We start from the raw sequence: 14,744 nt of genomic DNA on the forward strand, positions 1-14,744 counted from the left end.
GGGGTCATAATGCTAATGAGCACTGAGACATTCCTGGTGGCTCCTTCTGCCTCTGACATGCTGGCCTTGATGGCAAACTCATTAATGCAAGCTCTGAAAAGGCAAGGATTTTCTCAGACACAGCCTTATTCAAATAAAGCCTGTCCCCTGGAATACTCAGTTCTTCATCCCTCTTCCCCCTCTAGGTATGAGCACCTCCTACCCTTTCCAACCATTAGAAAGAAGCTCCTCAGTGCTTTCTCCAGGGATTAGAGACCCGTCAGGAATTTCCTGGGTACCCCCCACCTTATCTTGGGCTGTCTGAGACATTAGAGCCCCAACAAGTGCCTCTCCCCCACAACTCAGACATTAGGTCATAGTTTTTCCTTATCCCATCTCTGCATCAGGGATTCAGACTCTTCCTCCTCCTTGCTAAGAGGTTTATTGTCTTTCCAAAGCCATTAAAAGCTTCCCTGCTGGCAGAAGTTCAGGTCCTTGCCTGGGATTCCCCTGAGGGTCAGAGGGCTCTGCACTAATCCCAGCTGGACCAGGGGGTGCCACCCTAATCCTGGTCAAGTCTTTGCATCTTCTTCACCTGGAAACTGAGCAAGGAACAGGGCAATATTTCTATTTTATAAAGTGCTTTGAGACCTGCAGAGACCTCACCCCTGTGTCCCAGGCTGTGGCACTGCTGGGTCTGAGAACCAATGGCCAGTGAAGTGTCACCCCAGAATGGTTTCTGTGAGGAAAGGTTTCCCTTCCCTCTTCAACACAACCATGATTCCCAGGCCTTGGTGGAAAGCAGATTGAAAGATTCAGTGGTGACAAACCTAACCCAGTGCCATGAATTCAGTTCTGGCCAATAGCAGCTGCTTCTCCAGAAAATGCAATTAAATCTAATGCTGAAAGCTAATAAAAACCCTGGTCTTGGAGGTGTTTCTTCACAGACTTCAGGAGTTTCAGGCTGGAACATTCCCTAAGGCCAGATCTATACTGTTCCCTGCAAATAGCACTTTTTTTTTAATGACCTCAATAATTCTAAGTTATTTCACTAGCCATATCCATTAATGTTAAGTCTATTTTCCAAAATTGTACCATAACCTTGGCCTCAGGTGCATCTTGCAGCAGAGTTCTATAGGTTGCATGGAAAATTGCTGGAATTAGAGGGTTGCTTTCCATGTAAAATATTGGAACTGAGGGAGCCACGTTTAAAATGTATTATTGGACATTAGACAGGAAGCTTAACAAGACCATATCATTTGCTGGACCATTGAGGCTGGACCAGATGACCCCACTGGTGGTTCCTTCCAAACTTCACCCTCCTGTGATTCCAATCCCCACAAATCAACAGCCTATGGAAAAAGAAAACAGCCAAATACTGTGCAAAACCTACAAAAAAAGCTTGAAAAATCTCCCTAAGTAAGTTCAAATAACGCATAAATTAGAGGGAATTGCAACTGGTTCATGGATATTCTATGAGCAGAAGATAAACATCTAAGTTAGTTGCATAAATTATTCATCATAACATATTTGTTCAGCTTTTCTCATCAGCTGGGAAAGCCACACATCCCAAGCATAGGGAGAGTAAAATAGAACTGGGCTTTCACCTCACTGCTATGCCCTGGGAGCAGGAAGCCCAGGGGAGGGATGGCATGAATGAGAACTGAGTGGGAAAAGTCTCCCTCACCATCCTGCTTTAGATGTGGATTCTCCTCAGGGCTCACCAGCTGCAGGAATGGGAACTGGAGTTACCCCCTGGCAGCAGGAAAGGTTGAAGATGTGACAGTGATTTCTTTTAAACTCTTGGTTTTGCCTCCTGTCTGTGGTGTCACGAGGTGATGTTGGACCTGATGTAAAAAATGAACCCACTTTCCCTCTGAACATGTTGTCTGCCAAATTTTCATTCTCCTTTCCTACCTTCTCCCACCTTTGTTTCCCATTGCTTTCCAGTCCATGGTCCCAGTTTGCACAGTCTGTCTCCACACACTGATGGAGACACTCCTAGGATTTGGGGGTTGATATATCATAGAATCCTAGAATGATTTGGCTCGGGAGGGACCCTAAAGCTCATCTTGTTCCAGTCTCTGCCATGGGCAGGGACACTTTTCACTAGCCCAGGTTGCTCCAAGCCCTGTCCAACCTGGCCTTGGACACTTCCAGGGATGGAGCAGCCACAGGTTCCCTGAAGAAGAATCCGACCAGTTGCCTGTTTCAACTTCTGTGATTTTTGCTGTTAAATTATCTATTCCAAAGCAACAAACCCAAGCTCTCTGTACTTTATTGAGGAACATGAAGCATTTATCCAGCCCCTTCTGAAAACATTTACCCAGCCCTTGCTGGCTCTGGAGTTCTCTGGTCCCTCCTGACTTTATTGATGCTGCAGGAAGCAGAAATCTGAGAGCAAACATGTGCTTGAGTTTTACAGGAAGCAATAATCCTCTCTTTAAAGAGGAAGCACAGATGGCATTTTTCCTCTGCTCCCTGGTTATGATGTTTATGATGGGAACATGGGCATCTCTATTTACTGTAAAACTTTGGCTGTCTTTTAGTATCCAGCTCTGCCTCTTCCTGTGCAGTGCAACTGCTGGAGGGACCATTCCTTCTTCAAAGGGGATTTCCTTGTGTAGTGAGCTCTGGGATTGCAACTCTGGTCTGGAATGATGAGAGCAACCTCTCTGTAGTGACAGAGAGAAACTATTTGTCTTTATATTTAAGGTTTTATCTATTATTAAAATCAATTGTGAGACCTGCAAGCAGTGGACTTTTACACAGTTCTGGGACAGCAGGGAAAACACTCTTCTCCATACAGGGAATATATGGGCATTTGTTGTATATTTGTTATCTGCAGATCTCTTTGGAGACAATGGCCTGGTTCTGTCACTCCTGGTATTAATACCCTAGTTAACAGGCTTATTTTGAGTTGAGTTTGGGGTTTTTTTGGCCTTTTGACCGAGGTTTTTCTAGGAAAGGTGGATGTTTCTGTGGATTTCAAGGTCTGACACTAATGACTAATCATGTAGCAAGAGGTGTGCTTTGTTTTGGCATTTTGACTTGGCTTGTGGAAGCCTGGGAGCTGCAGAGGGGACATTATCTCAGGTGTAAGGAGTATTTTGAAGTAAATAGCTGGCACTTTGCTGTTTTAATGGATACAACTGCTGTTAGGCAGCATGGGGTGTTGTGGTGGGGCTCAATCAAAATAAATACATGTATAATTGCCTTAAGTCAAATAACCTCACACACATAGGGTGGACTGGCTGTAGAATCAACCTGGGCAAAAAAAGATCTGCTTTGTGATCCTGGCTTTGCAACTAAGCCTCTGAAATCTGCCTGCATGTGGGATGCTCTGCCAGCCAAGTGGGACTGTCATGCAGGTTGACACACATTGATAGGAAGTGCTGTGTCAGTGCCAGGTGTTGTCACTCCTGTTGTGCTGGTTTTGACTGGATGTTATGGATTATTGCATGAAAAAAGCAATATTTCGACCCCAGGATCCTGCTGGGAATGTCAAGTCTGACTGAAGGTTTCTAATTAGTCTTTTATTAGTTCTTAGATTAGTTCTCAGCTGGAGCTGAGTCCCTCCAGAGAGGGACCCCTCCCCAATTCATACCTGTATCACCATCACCCAATCCTCAAGTCTGACCACAAGTCCAGTCACTTAATTCTGGTTGGTGGTCTCTTGATTTCTGATGGTTTTTCACTGTCACTGGGCTGGCCTTCTTCTGAAGTTACTTAATTCTCTTGGAATCATCTCCTTGGAATTATCTTCATTCCACTCCTATCTGCTAAATTCAGCTAGTTCCTTGTTAGCAGCATTAATTTTCCCAAAGAAGTTTACTCTTGGTCAGGCAAAAGCTTCAAATGCTTTAGCTGCTAATGCTGAGCCACTAATGCTAAACAAGGCCATTCACAGAGAACACAGTTAATCAAATTTCTTCTGTGGCACTGGGAGAAAGTTGAATTTTGTCCATAGTAGCTGGTGTGGGGCTGTGTTTTGGATTTGTGTTGGAAACAGTGCTGATCACACCGGGATGCTTTAGCTATGGCTGAGCAGTGCAGGGATTTTCTGCCCCTCATCCCACCCCACCAGTGAACAGGCTGGGATGCACAAGGAGCTCCAAGAGGGACACAGATGGGACATCTGACCCCAGGGCTGTCCCACATCATGTGGCCTCATGCTCAGCACATAGACCTGGGGAAGAAAGAGGAAGGGAAGATGTGCAGAGTGATGGTGTTTGTCTTCCCCAGTCACTGTCCTGGGCATGGCTGAACACCTGCCTGTGATGGGAAGTAGGGAATTAATTCCTTCTTTTGATTTGCTTGGCTGTGCACCTTTTCCTTAACCTGTTAACCTGCTTTTATCTCAACCCACAAGTTCTCCCACTGTTATCCTTCCAACCTTTCCCCCATCCCAGCACAGGTGTGGGGTTGAGTTGTCAGCTGGGGCTAAACCACAACACCCTTAAATAAAATTTTTGTCTTAAACCCAAGCTACAGGGCTAAGTGAATGAAAAGTGACAGAGAAGCTTGTGAGTTGATGATCTGGGAGGTAGCTGAAGATAGAGCAGGTTCATTGTAGGAGACTAGGTATGAAAAATATCCTTTGCTTTTAAGAAGGCCTTGCTCAATATTTTTTGAAGGACATTAATAGGTTTCTCATTTTTCAGGTGCTCAGCTGGTGATGTGTTTCAGAGGCCTGATTTTTAGATTGCAGGTGTGCAAGCTTTTCTCCAGGCATTTCCCTCTGTGTCGTTTCAAAATGGATACCTGCAATAAAGAGCTGCTTTTGCAAACATTAACTTTATATTTTTTTCCCCCCAGTTGCTCTCAGTTTGAAAGCATGGATTTGAGAATCACTTTATTTGGTTGGGTTTGTTGGTTTTTTTTTTTAATACAAACAAACAAAACCTCCACTTTCATCCTGGCCTCTGCTTATATCTGCATCGATCCTTTTACGTGGTTTATCTCAAAAATTGGTTTTCAAAATGATCTTTTGCTGTTCTCCTGGTGCTGAAAGATTAAGATGTTTGGAGAAAATGTGTTTCCTTCAGCTCTGCTTTGCAAAAGGAAGGCTTATGGGCAACAGGGATATAACAATGATCAGACTGGGCGAGATCTGTGCTCTAACTGACCAGCTCTTCTGCTGACAGAGACCAGAATTTGCTGCTTTATGGAGAAATGTAAGACCCCAAAGTGTGTGATGGTGAAAGGACCTGCCTGCTTTTGTTGTAAGGAAATCCAGCTCTCTTCCAGACATCTCTGGAGACTCCAAGGCCACCTCCTCATCAGCCCACACCCTGATCCTCCAAGTGTGTTGTTATTGTGCAGTAATATCTCACTTTTCCTCTTCTCCTCCTCCTTTTACCCTGCCTAACCTTGTGGCCTCACGTGTGTGTACCCATGTGGGGGTGTCCAACAGGATTGTCCCCTTCTGCACCCTCCTTCCCTGCCCTGGGTGGCTCTCCCTGCCCCTCCAGACTGGAATCCTCACCCCTGCTGTGTTCCTGTGTTGTCACCCAGGGAGTTTGCCCGTTGGAAGGTGAGGAACACAGCCATCGAGAGGAGGGACCTGCTCCACAACCCACTGCCCCTCATGCCTGAGTTCCAGAGGAGCATCCGCCTCCTGGGCAGGAGACCCACCACGCAGCAGTTCATCGATACCATCATCAAAAAGTACGGCACCCACATCCTCATCTCTGCCACCCTGGGAGGTAGGTGGCAACCTGGGCTGTGTTCTGAGGGGGGAGTTGGGGTGGTGGGGTGGGGAAGGCACTGGACAGCACCGCAAATGTGTCCAGTTTTGGGCCCCCCAGTGAAAGAGAGACTCGGAGCCCCTGGAACAAGTCCAGCAGAGGCTGCGAAGATGATGAAGGGGCTGGAACATCTCTCTTATGAGGAAAGACTGAGGAAGCTGGGCCTGTTCAGCCTTGAGAAGAGACACTGAGAGGAGAGCCCATCCATGTGTGTCAGTATCTGCAGGGAGGGGGCGGAGGATGGACCAGGCTCTGCTCAGGGGTGCCCAGCAATGGACAGGAACTGATGCCCAGGAAGTTCCACGTGAACATGAGGAAGAACTTCTTTGCTGTGCAGTGACCCAGCACTGGACAGGCTGCCCAGAGAGGGTGTGGAGTCTTCCTCACTGGAGATACTCCAGAACCACCTGGACACAACCCTGTGCCGTGTGCTCTGGGTTGATCCTGCTTGGGATGGAGGTTGGACCAGATGACCCCCACTGTGGTCCCTTCCAACCTGAACCACTCTGCAATTCCAAACCCACAGCCATGATGTGTGGGAGCTGTCTGGGGGCACAGGGCCAGGCTGCAGCTCATTGTCAGACACTGTTAAAGTCCCCAGAGTATGAAAGAGTTCACAGCACAGGGTGTGAGTTCAGCAGCTGTGCTGTGTGTGTACCTGTGCCCCTCTGACAGCAGCGTGGGTGTGCCCATGTGTGCCGGGAGAAACACATGCCACTCAGCCCAGGAGCCTGGCTGTCAGCCCTGTGCCACTGTCCTTACCTTGACAATAGAGTGTGTCAATCCCTCTTTTTCACAGACTGAAACCAAACACAAGGGGAAAAACATCCTTTCTTGCTGGAACTGGAGGAATTTTAAAGAGCTCCAGGAAAAGGGAGGTCAAGGAGCTGGGCAGGGAGAATGGGCAGAGAGGAAGAGATGGCTGAGAAGGCCTGTGCTGGATGCACAAGTAACATGGAGTAGGCTTTTGAAAAAGCAGCAGTTAAGTAAAATTCAAAATATATAGGGAAGGACTGCAGAGAGGTCTGTGTGTGCACACAGAATATGTCAGTGATGACATCAGAGAGAGCACTGTAGGGCCATGAACCCCTGAGCAGGGGCTGCTGCATAAACATTCTGAGTGATGAGTATTGAACATGAGAAGGGTGAAAATTAGCAGCTCCTATTGATATTTGCTGCTGAATTTTTTTTTCCTCTCCTGTATTATTTTTACTGTTCCTTTACCCTTCTGGGTTGTGCCTTTCTTTCATTTAAATGCCTTTCTTCTGAGAGCAACTCTCTCTAAGCAGCATTCTGCAGTGGTAAAGGCTCTTAATTTTAGCACAGAGTGTGTTTTGTTGCTTTTTCTAATGTACCTCACCTCCAACCTTGCCACACTGTGAAGTTTGTGGTGAACTTTGAGGAATTTCTGGCCATCTGTCTGTTCCCAAAGCACTCTGCAGACGCTGGGATGAGACAGAGATGAGATTAGATGTGTGCATATGATTCATGCACAAATTAGGTGGTAGGTAAATTGGCTCAGTTCCAGTGAAGTCAAATGGCCTCTGGTGTGGCAACGTCCTTCAAAGATCCTCGGGCTGCTCTTCCAGTCCAGGCACTCAAACAGTCCATTCCATCAGCAAGAAATGTGGGAGGAAGCAGGTTTCCAAGCACTGAAGAGTACAAGTGACTGCCTGCATCAGGCCTTAATGAAGTCTGTGTAAAGATAAACTGCTTTTTATTGAGGAAATCACTTTCCAGGACCATGTTTTACAGAGCCCAAGACAGCCAAGTAAAGTGAGAGATTTTTTTTTCCTGGGTTTACTGTTCTTTCCATCGACGTGCCTCTTTCTTCCTGCCACTCACATCTGTGGAAATTTGAAATAACAAAGACCTTTGATGGTAAAATATATTTTTAATTTTGCCTGGGTGAGGTCGTAAATTATTCACAGGGGCTTGTTTCTCCTCCTGATTTTACAACACAGCTATCTTAAATATGCAGAGACTTGTAAGGAGAACTGGTGTTGGAGGGGAGAGCTAAATGCTCCACCAGGCCAGAGCATGGTGAGCAATGGCAGGGGAGAAAAGAAAGATTTATTCTGGCAATGGCAGTCCCAGGGTAGATGCAGATGAAGCTGGGCATGCATTATGCACAGAGGACACACTCTGATCACAGTCTGTGGGCTAAACAAGACCACTGGGATATAAAACCAGGCATGTCCTGGCACACTTGCTCTCCCAAGACCTCTGAAAAGTTGCAGGCGTTCTGCCCTGGGTTACAGTTGTTTCTAACTCCACCTGATGTCTTATTATGTTGCAAACGAGTGACAAACACACAGGAAATTGTTTGCCTTTTAAACGCCAGCTGTCGCAGGGCCCCCAGGAGGGGGGTGACGGCTCAGCCCAGCCCACCTGAGCACAGCAGCTCTTTTCACACGTGGCCACAGGAGGAACTGCTCTGCTGCCTTTCGACCTACCGAGCATCCCCCCAGAGCCCAGGAAAAACCCAGCCCTGCTCCGGTTTAGTTCTGACGACGGGATTGGTGAAAGGGTCACTTTGAGGGCACCCCTGCTCTGGGATGGAGCACACAGAGCCAATTTGCAGGGAAAGCCCTAAAGGAAAAACAACTTCGAACACAGCACCTGCTTAATAAAAGAGAAATTAAGACTTAATAATGCAGGAAAAGTCTGTTAACCTCTCTTGATCGAAGAGTTGCTTTCCCATGTGCCCCCTCCCTGGGCATGCTGTGCTTTTCCAGGGCTGCACTCAGCCACATGGAATAGGCTTCCAGCAGCAGTGGTTCTGCTCAGCACCCTTCACTCCCAGGGGCTGTACTCATCCCTCAGGAAGGGCACCATGGCTCATGGGCTTTACTTTTCTGTTTTCTTCCTCAGGAAGGGAAAAAATGACAGCTTTTTTGGGGAAATCACTGATCCCCACTGCCCTAGAGCACAGGATTCTGTTCTCTGTTCAGCTTCTCAGGGCTTGATTTGTGTTGTCCAGGGACCAAATGGTGGATCTCCTGGTGATGTGGCACTACTGCTACTGCCTGATGTGATCCAGTCCAGGCTTCCTGCCTGCCCTCTGGCCTCAGCATTGCTCTACTGAAAATGGACTAGACTGGAATAAAAAGGTCCTGATTTTTGTGCCTTGGCTAGTAATAAAGGCATGCTTTTTTTTCCAGAAAAAGCTGTTTTTTACACTTACTGGCAGAATCAATGAAGAAATGGTGGCTGGATCCATCAAGTTCCTCTGGGAATCACAGCTAAGGAGACAATTATCCCAGGCCTTCCTTCTCCTGTCACAGCCTCATTTCTCTCCGCTGCATCTCCATGCAGTTAAACGCTTCTGTTACATGAGAGATACAAAACTTTTAGCTCAAAATACACTTTCACACTGATCCAGCCCCTTGTCCAACTGCCATGCAGTGTCCTTTTGGTGGCAAAAGGGTTACTCATGAAAACTGACCAAACAAAACCTCAAATCCCCTTGAGAAACTCACCCAAGAGATGAAACCTGAGAATGCCTTGATGGCATCAGGCACCTGGGGTGCAGTGAGGGCTGTTCCTCACACTGATCCAGTGTGGCTTTGCTGCCTTTACCTGTTGTGCCTCATCAGATACAGGGGTTTAAATTCTCTGGAGCATGGACTATCTTTCTGTTTGTGTGGATGGAACCTGATGTGGCAGAGCCTTGATCCCTGCCGAGGTCTCCTCACGTGCTCGACACATAATAATGTTGATGGTGGTGAAGGAAATCAAAGCTGGTCGTTTTCTGGGGAAAGTGTTTTTTGTGAACAGCACCAATGATGATACCGTCACCACCACAACTTTGATCATGCTCAAAGGACAGTCTGTTATTCTTAACAAAATACTAAAGGGAAAGTTTTATGTGCTAAACTTCTCCACTTCTTCACTTGCTGTGAAGCCAATTAGAAGATTACAACTGATCAATTCTTTGGATGAAAAGTATCTTCTTTCCACCAAAAAAGTGTCCATTTTTCCTCTCAAAGCCAAAGGCTGAATCCTCAACGTAACTATTGCTTGAAAAAAACTGAATTCTGACGAAAATATTTTGATTTTCAGCCAGAATATTTTTGGTTTGTTTTCAGGCATTTGGCTTCCAGATAAAAGCTGGGCAATTTCCAGGGAAAGCGAGAGGGAGGGCTTAGTGGAGTTATTGGGGTTTTTTTTCATGTATGCAATTAAAGAAATAATTTGGAAGAATCAAACAATTTCAACTAATAAGAATTTTAAAGAAAAGTAAATCCTTGTTCTCTTAAAAAAATTATGCAAAGATGATGAAGAACAAACTATTTCTTGGCCTTAGAAGTGGTCATACTTTTTTTTTTTTGACCATGCTATCATTGCTAGAGGCAGTGTGTTCATCAGTGGTTCATCTATCAAATCAGAACAGGTACCACTCTTCTCATTAACAGAGCTATGTAGAAATGGCACATTCCTACCATAGTTGCCTCTGCATTTATTAAAATCAGAGCTTCACATGTCAAGGGTGCAGGATGGCATTTCACCTTTTTTAGTCCTCTTTTAGTGCCAGCCTTATGTTAAGAATGAACTGGATTTTTATCTGGCTCGTCCAGCACAAATTGAACTTTTGGGTAAATATTACTCCTCAGCTTTATATGCTTTCCAAATGTATTTTGTTACATTCAGGTTTCTGCTGATGTTTATCAGTTCTTAACTGCTTCACTCCCAGATTCCCTGTGGTTACTGACACAAAATCATCTGTTGTCCCTCACCTTGTACAGTGTTTTTCACTCTCTACTTAAATTCCCTGAATGAGACTCTGGGAAAGAAAGCAGGAAGGGTGGTTAGTTTAAATTAAGTTTCTTGTTTGCTCTTTCCTCTGATTGCTCCCCTTCACTCATTCCCTTTCTTTTTCCTTTTTGCGTCATCTCTGGAAGCTGAAGAGGCACAACTAGCATTTGTTTGTCCTCTGTACCCACCTACACAACTACCTCTTATTTCTAATCATCATTTATTCCTTCTAAAAATCAGCTCTGACAGAGACTTGTATAAAAGTGTCATCTTCCCCTGTCAGGAGCATCGTTCTAGAGGCACCACACACAGAGAAAATGTTCCTCGAGTGGGATAAATGGTCTGAAACCTCTCCAGCACTTGTGGTAATGCTCTGCTGGCTAATAAATGCCCAAAATGTTGACTACTGAATTCAATGGAGCTGATCTACCAGTGTGGTGGATCTGGGTTTTCTGTCTGAATAGAGAAGGCTCACACATATCACACTGGGGTTCTGGTGCTGGTGAGGAAGGGTGGATTCCTTCAGGAGCATTTCTGGTGTCAGACGTTTCTTTCTTTAGGTGCAACAGATGACACCATTTGTTCCTGTTGAAGTGACCCTGCCTGGCAGCCTGAAATCTGCTTTTCTTTCTGCTGCAGGAGAGGAGGCCTTGACCATGTACATGGACAAAAGCCGCCTCGACAGGAAGTCAGGGAACGCCACGCAGAGCGTTGAAGCCTTGCACCAGCTCGCCTCCTCCTACTTTGTGGACCGTGATGGCACCATGAGGAGACTCCATGAGATCCAGATCTCTACCGGAGCAATCAAGGTACTCTGTCTTGCCTTAGGAAGAGAAATATTGTGTGCCCACACTGGCACTGCAGGGATTTGCCAGCCCAGTGCGATGTCTTTTTTGACCATGAGTTGTTTTGCTCCCGGGGTAAATTTTTCTCTTATGGACCTTACTGAAGATTTGATTTCCCCAAGGCCAGTAATATATCCAGTAATATCCAGAGAGAGGTGGGCACTCAGTGTGATGGTTATGTAGGATATAACCACTCCACTGTATGTAGGATATATCACTCCACTAAACGTGACAGTGACTTCTGGAAGGGAGAGAGGGAGCAGAGAACCCAGATCAGTGATGGAGGTCGGAAGGGAAAGGCAGGTCTGTGAAATGAACAACCCTGTGCAACCCAGAAGTATTTTTCTCTTGGGGGTGTAAGACTGCTAAACATCTCTCAGCCAAATTTACTACAAGGAAAGGCAAAAAACTCTGTGTGGCATTACTGAGGCATCTGGAATGAAGCGGACTGAGACAGCTTGGGGGTTGCAGCAGGAAGGAAGGGAAGCTGCTCAGAGAATACAAAATAGGGAAAATGGCTCTGCAGACAAAGGCTGCCTTCTCTGAAAGCAATCATCCTACACTGGGCAGGGATTTTATTGTTGCAGAGTTCACTCCAGGGAAGGTGATGTGGATGGAGTCGTCATTGTTAGCCATTTCTGAAAGGTTTCAGCTCTCGTTATTGTTCTGTGGTGTCTCATGGCTGAGCCTGTTCCCTTCTGGATGGGAAATTGTATTGAGATATTGAAACAGTGACAGCAGATAATCACCCATGGTGAATTCCGGAAGGGCAGCTCTTCTCCATGGCTGGAAACCAACAGCAACAGCACCACAGGTCATCTGTGCCTCCATCTATCCTGAGCACAAGGATGGTGTTCACATATGGGAGCACCAGGCGCCACTGGGGGCTGGCAATCCATCTCTGTTTCTTCCTTTCCAATAAGAGAAGCCAGGAAATAATTCCTCTACTGGCTTCTGATGTTCTCCAGTGGAGATCCTCTATGAGAAGCATCAATCTGCAGGATCCCTTTGCCAAGCCCAGAGTAACGAGCAGCACCATAAAGAGAGCAGGCACGTTTCATTCTGCTTCTCCAGCCTGGGAGTGCACCAAACATGAGCTGGGTCTGTCCAGGGTGGGGCATTTTTCCCCAATTAGGGAAGATGTGTTTTGGGTTGTATCAGCTGGTGACAAGGAGTCTGTGTACTCCCAGGTCTGAAGAAGCCTGGGGAAGGTGTGGTGCTGCAGTCAAAGGGAACACTCTCTCTTTTCTGCATCCTCCGTAGGTAACAGAAACTCGGACCGGCCCCCTGGGCTGTAACAGCTACGACAATCTGGACTCTGTGAGTTCTGTCCTTCTGCAAAGCACTGAGAGCAAACTCCACCTGCAAGGTAGGGCTCAGGAATGAGGGATGTGGCAACAAGGGGCATGGAGTGGGGGGCTGAAATGAGACAGGGGTGCCCTTCTTCCCAGCCTTTTCCCATTCTCTGCTGGGATTCTGCCTTGGCTGTAAGTTCCCTGCAGCAGGATTAGTGGCTTCTGGAGGCTTCACAGGATGCTCAGCAGAGCAGAGCCAGAGTTTGCCAAGAACTGAGCTAAAGGGACCCCAGTGAAGTATCTGGGTGCCCCTGCTATTGAATTTTGATGAACTTCTGTGTATTATACATACACTAATATAAAAAAAAAAAAAAGTGACCTTTTCCGTCAATATTGAAGGAGCATTGTGTCTCTTTGTCCCTCCCAAATTGCTGATTTGTGTAAGAGCTTTGCAGATCAGCTTTTGGGACTTTCTAATGACCGTAATCTTTGGGAAAAGTCACTGAGGTTTTATTTGGATGCTAGAAGCCATGGCTTCAGTCCCAGCTGGGGAGCTAGTCCAAAAGTCAACAGATAGAGGTCATGACTGAATTAATAAATAAATACATGCTGGTTAGCAAGAAGTCAACTTCAGTAGAAGGAGGAAATTCACTGGGCGTGTAATTTATGAAGGTTATTCCCAAATTTTTGACAAAATAAGGAAATGTGGGATTTAATTGCTCACTTGCCCAGATGGTTTTATTTCTGGAATCCTTGTACTTGCACAAATTTTAATTTTTCAGATGAATGGGCTACATTACATCTTCCGCTTTGAGTATAATTTGGCAAGTGCTGTTTTAATCTTTGGTTTCACAGAAACTGGGTTTCATTTACAAAGTAATGTTGTGGATATATTATTATTGTTGTTATTATTTGCCTTTAAAAATAATAGGCAGGTTGTTTTCTCTCTTCCAGTGATTATCCAAACCACTGAGTTCTGGTTCTTACCTAATTAACAATAAGCAATTTGAGAGGGTTTGTGTACTCTGATGGTGGCTGCTGGTAATGAAAACCCAAGGATGACACATCAGATAACTGGGTAAACAGCTAAATCAGCAGGCAGCTTGGGTTATAGGCAGAGAAGCAGGTAAATCAATAGACCTCTATTGGCTATCTGATCCTACAGGAGAGGACATAAACCAAGGGAGGGGGAAGGAGGTGGAGGAAGAGGGAAAAATTAGGAGAGAGAGAGGATGTAAGGTGGATGAGGCTGTAATTTCTGATGGGAGCAGACAGAGGACGTTGGGGGGTCAAGCAGATGTGGGGTTTTTGGAGCTTCACAGCATAACCCAGTGCAGAGAGAGCCCAGAGCCAAGCCAAGGGACAGAGCGAGGGAAGGGAGGCAGGAGCTCTTCCTAATAGAACAAAGTGACCTTTAAAGCTACACCTGAGCTTTCCACCTGATCTGGAGTGTGGTTCTTGGGATAATTACCCAGGATCCTTCCTCTGCTCTGAGAAGGCTCATTAGGAATTAGTCACAGGGCTGCAGCAGGTAATGGATCGTGACCGAGTCCCCTCTGATCTGATTAGCAGCCGAGCATGAGCTGCTGACAGAAATCCATGTTCCTGCCTTGCTGTCACTCAGCTCTGAGCCTGGCTCAATAAAAGAGCAGCTTCTTCATGACAGGGAGAGTTTCTGTTCCTGAACTTGCTGCCGCCCAGCCCTGAGAGTCGTGGTGTCAAAGCCCTGCCCTTAAGGGGATGCAACGGCCGGGACGTGGCACTCAGAGCTCTGCTCTGGGTGACAAGGTGGTGATGGGTCAAAGGTTGGACTTGATGAGCTTGGAGGTCTTTTCCAACCCGAATGATTCCACAATTTTATGAACCAAAGCTAAGTTACCTTCATGCCTGCACAAAGGGTTTGGGAGGGTGGGCCAGCCTGGAGTTTCCAGCGGAGGAGAGTGCAGGGTGTTTGGTTCTGCACCTGTGGTTACTGGGACAGAAATAATCCCTAATTTGTAAACCAGTATCCCTGTGAACCCAGAGTGTTTGTACATGCACTGAGGTGTATATATACGATATTGATCACAGATCACACAAGGTTTCGCTTTTTCCTATCCCTCCCTGGAGCAGGATCC

At 46.2% G+C, this 14,744-nt stretch overlaps 1 protein-coding gene across 1 annotated transcript in view; it reads left to right on the forward strand.

Moving 5' to 3' along the window:
* The window catches only part of BRINP1 (BMP/retinoic acid inducible neural specific 1), a 91,086-nt gene that overhangs the window by 56,706 nt on the left and 19,636 nt on the right, over positions 1–14,744 (forward strand). The window contains exons 3-5 of the mRNA XM_064677090.1: positions 5,497–5,687; positions 11,127–11,296; positions 12,596–12,701. Coding sequence (XP_064533160.1) covers positions 5,497–5,687; positions 11,127–11,296; positions 12,596–12,701 — 467 coding nt within the window. The remainder of the gene's footprint in view (positions 1–5,496; positions 5,688–11,126; positions 11,297–12,595; positions 12,702–14,744) is intronic.

Source organism: Pseudopipra pipra, chromosome 20 (genome assembly GCF_036250125.1).
Source record: "Pseudopipra pipra isolate bDixPip1 chromosome 20, bDixPip1.hap1, whole genome shotgun sequence".
Lineage (NCBI taxonomy): Eukaryota > Metazoa > Chordata > Aves > Passeriformes > Pipridae > Pseudopipra > Pseudopipra pipra.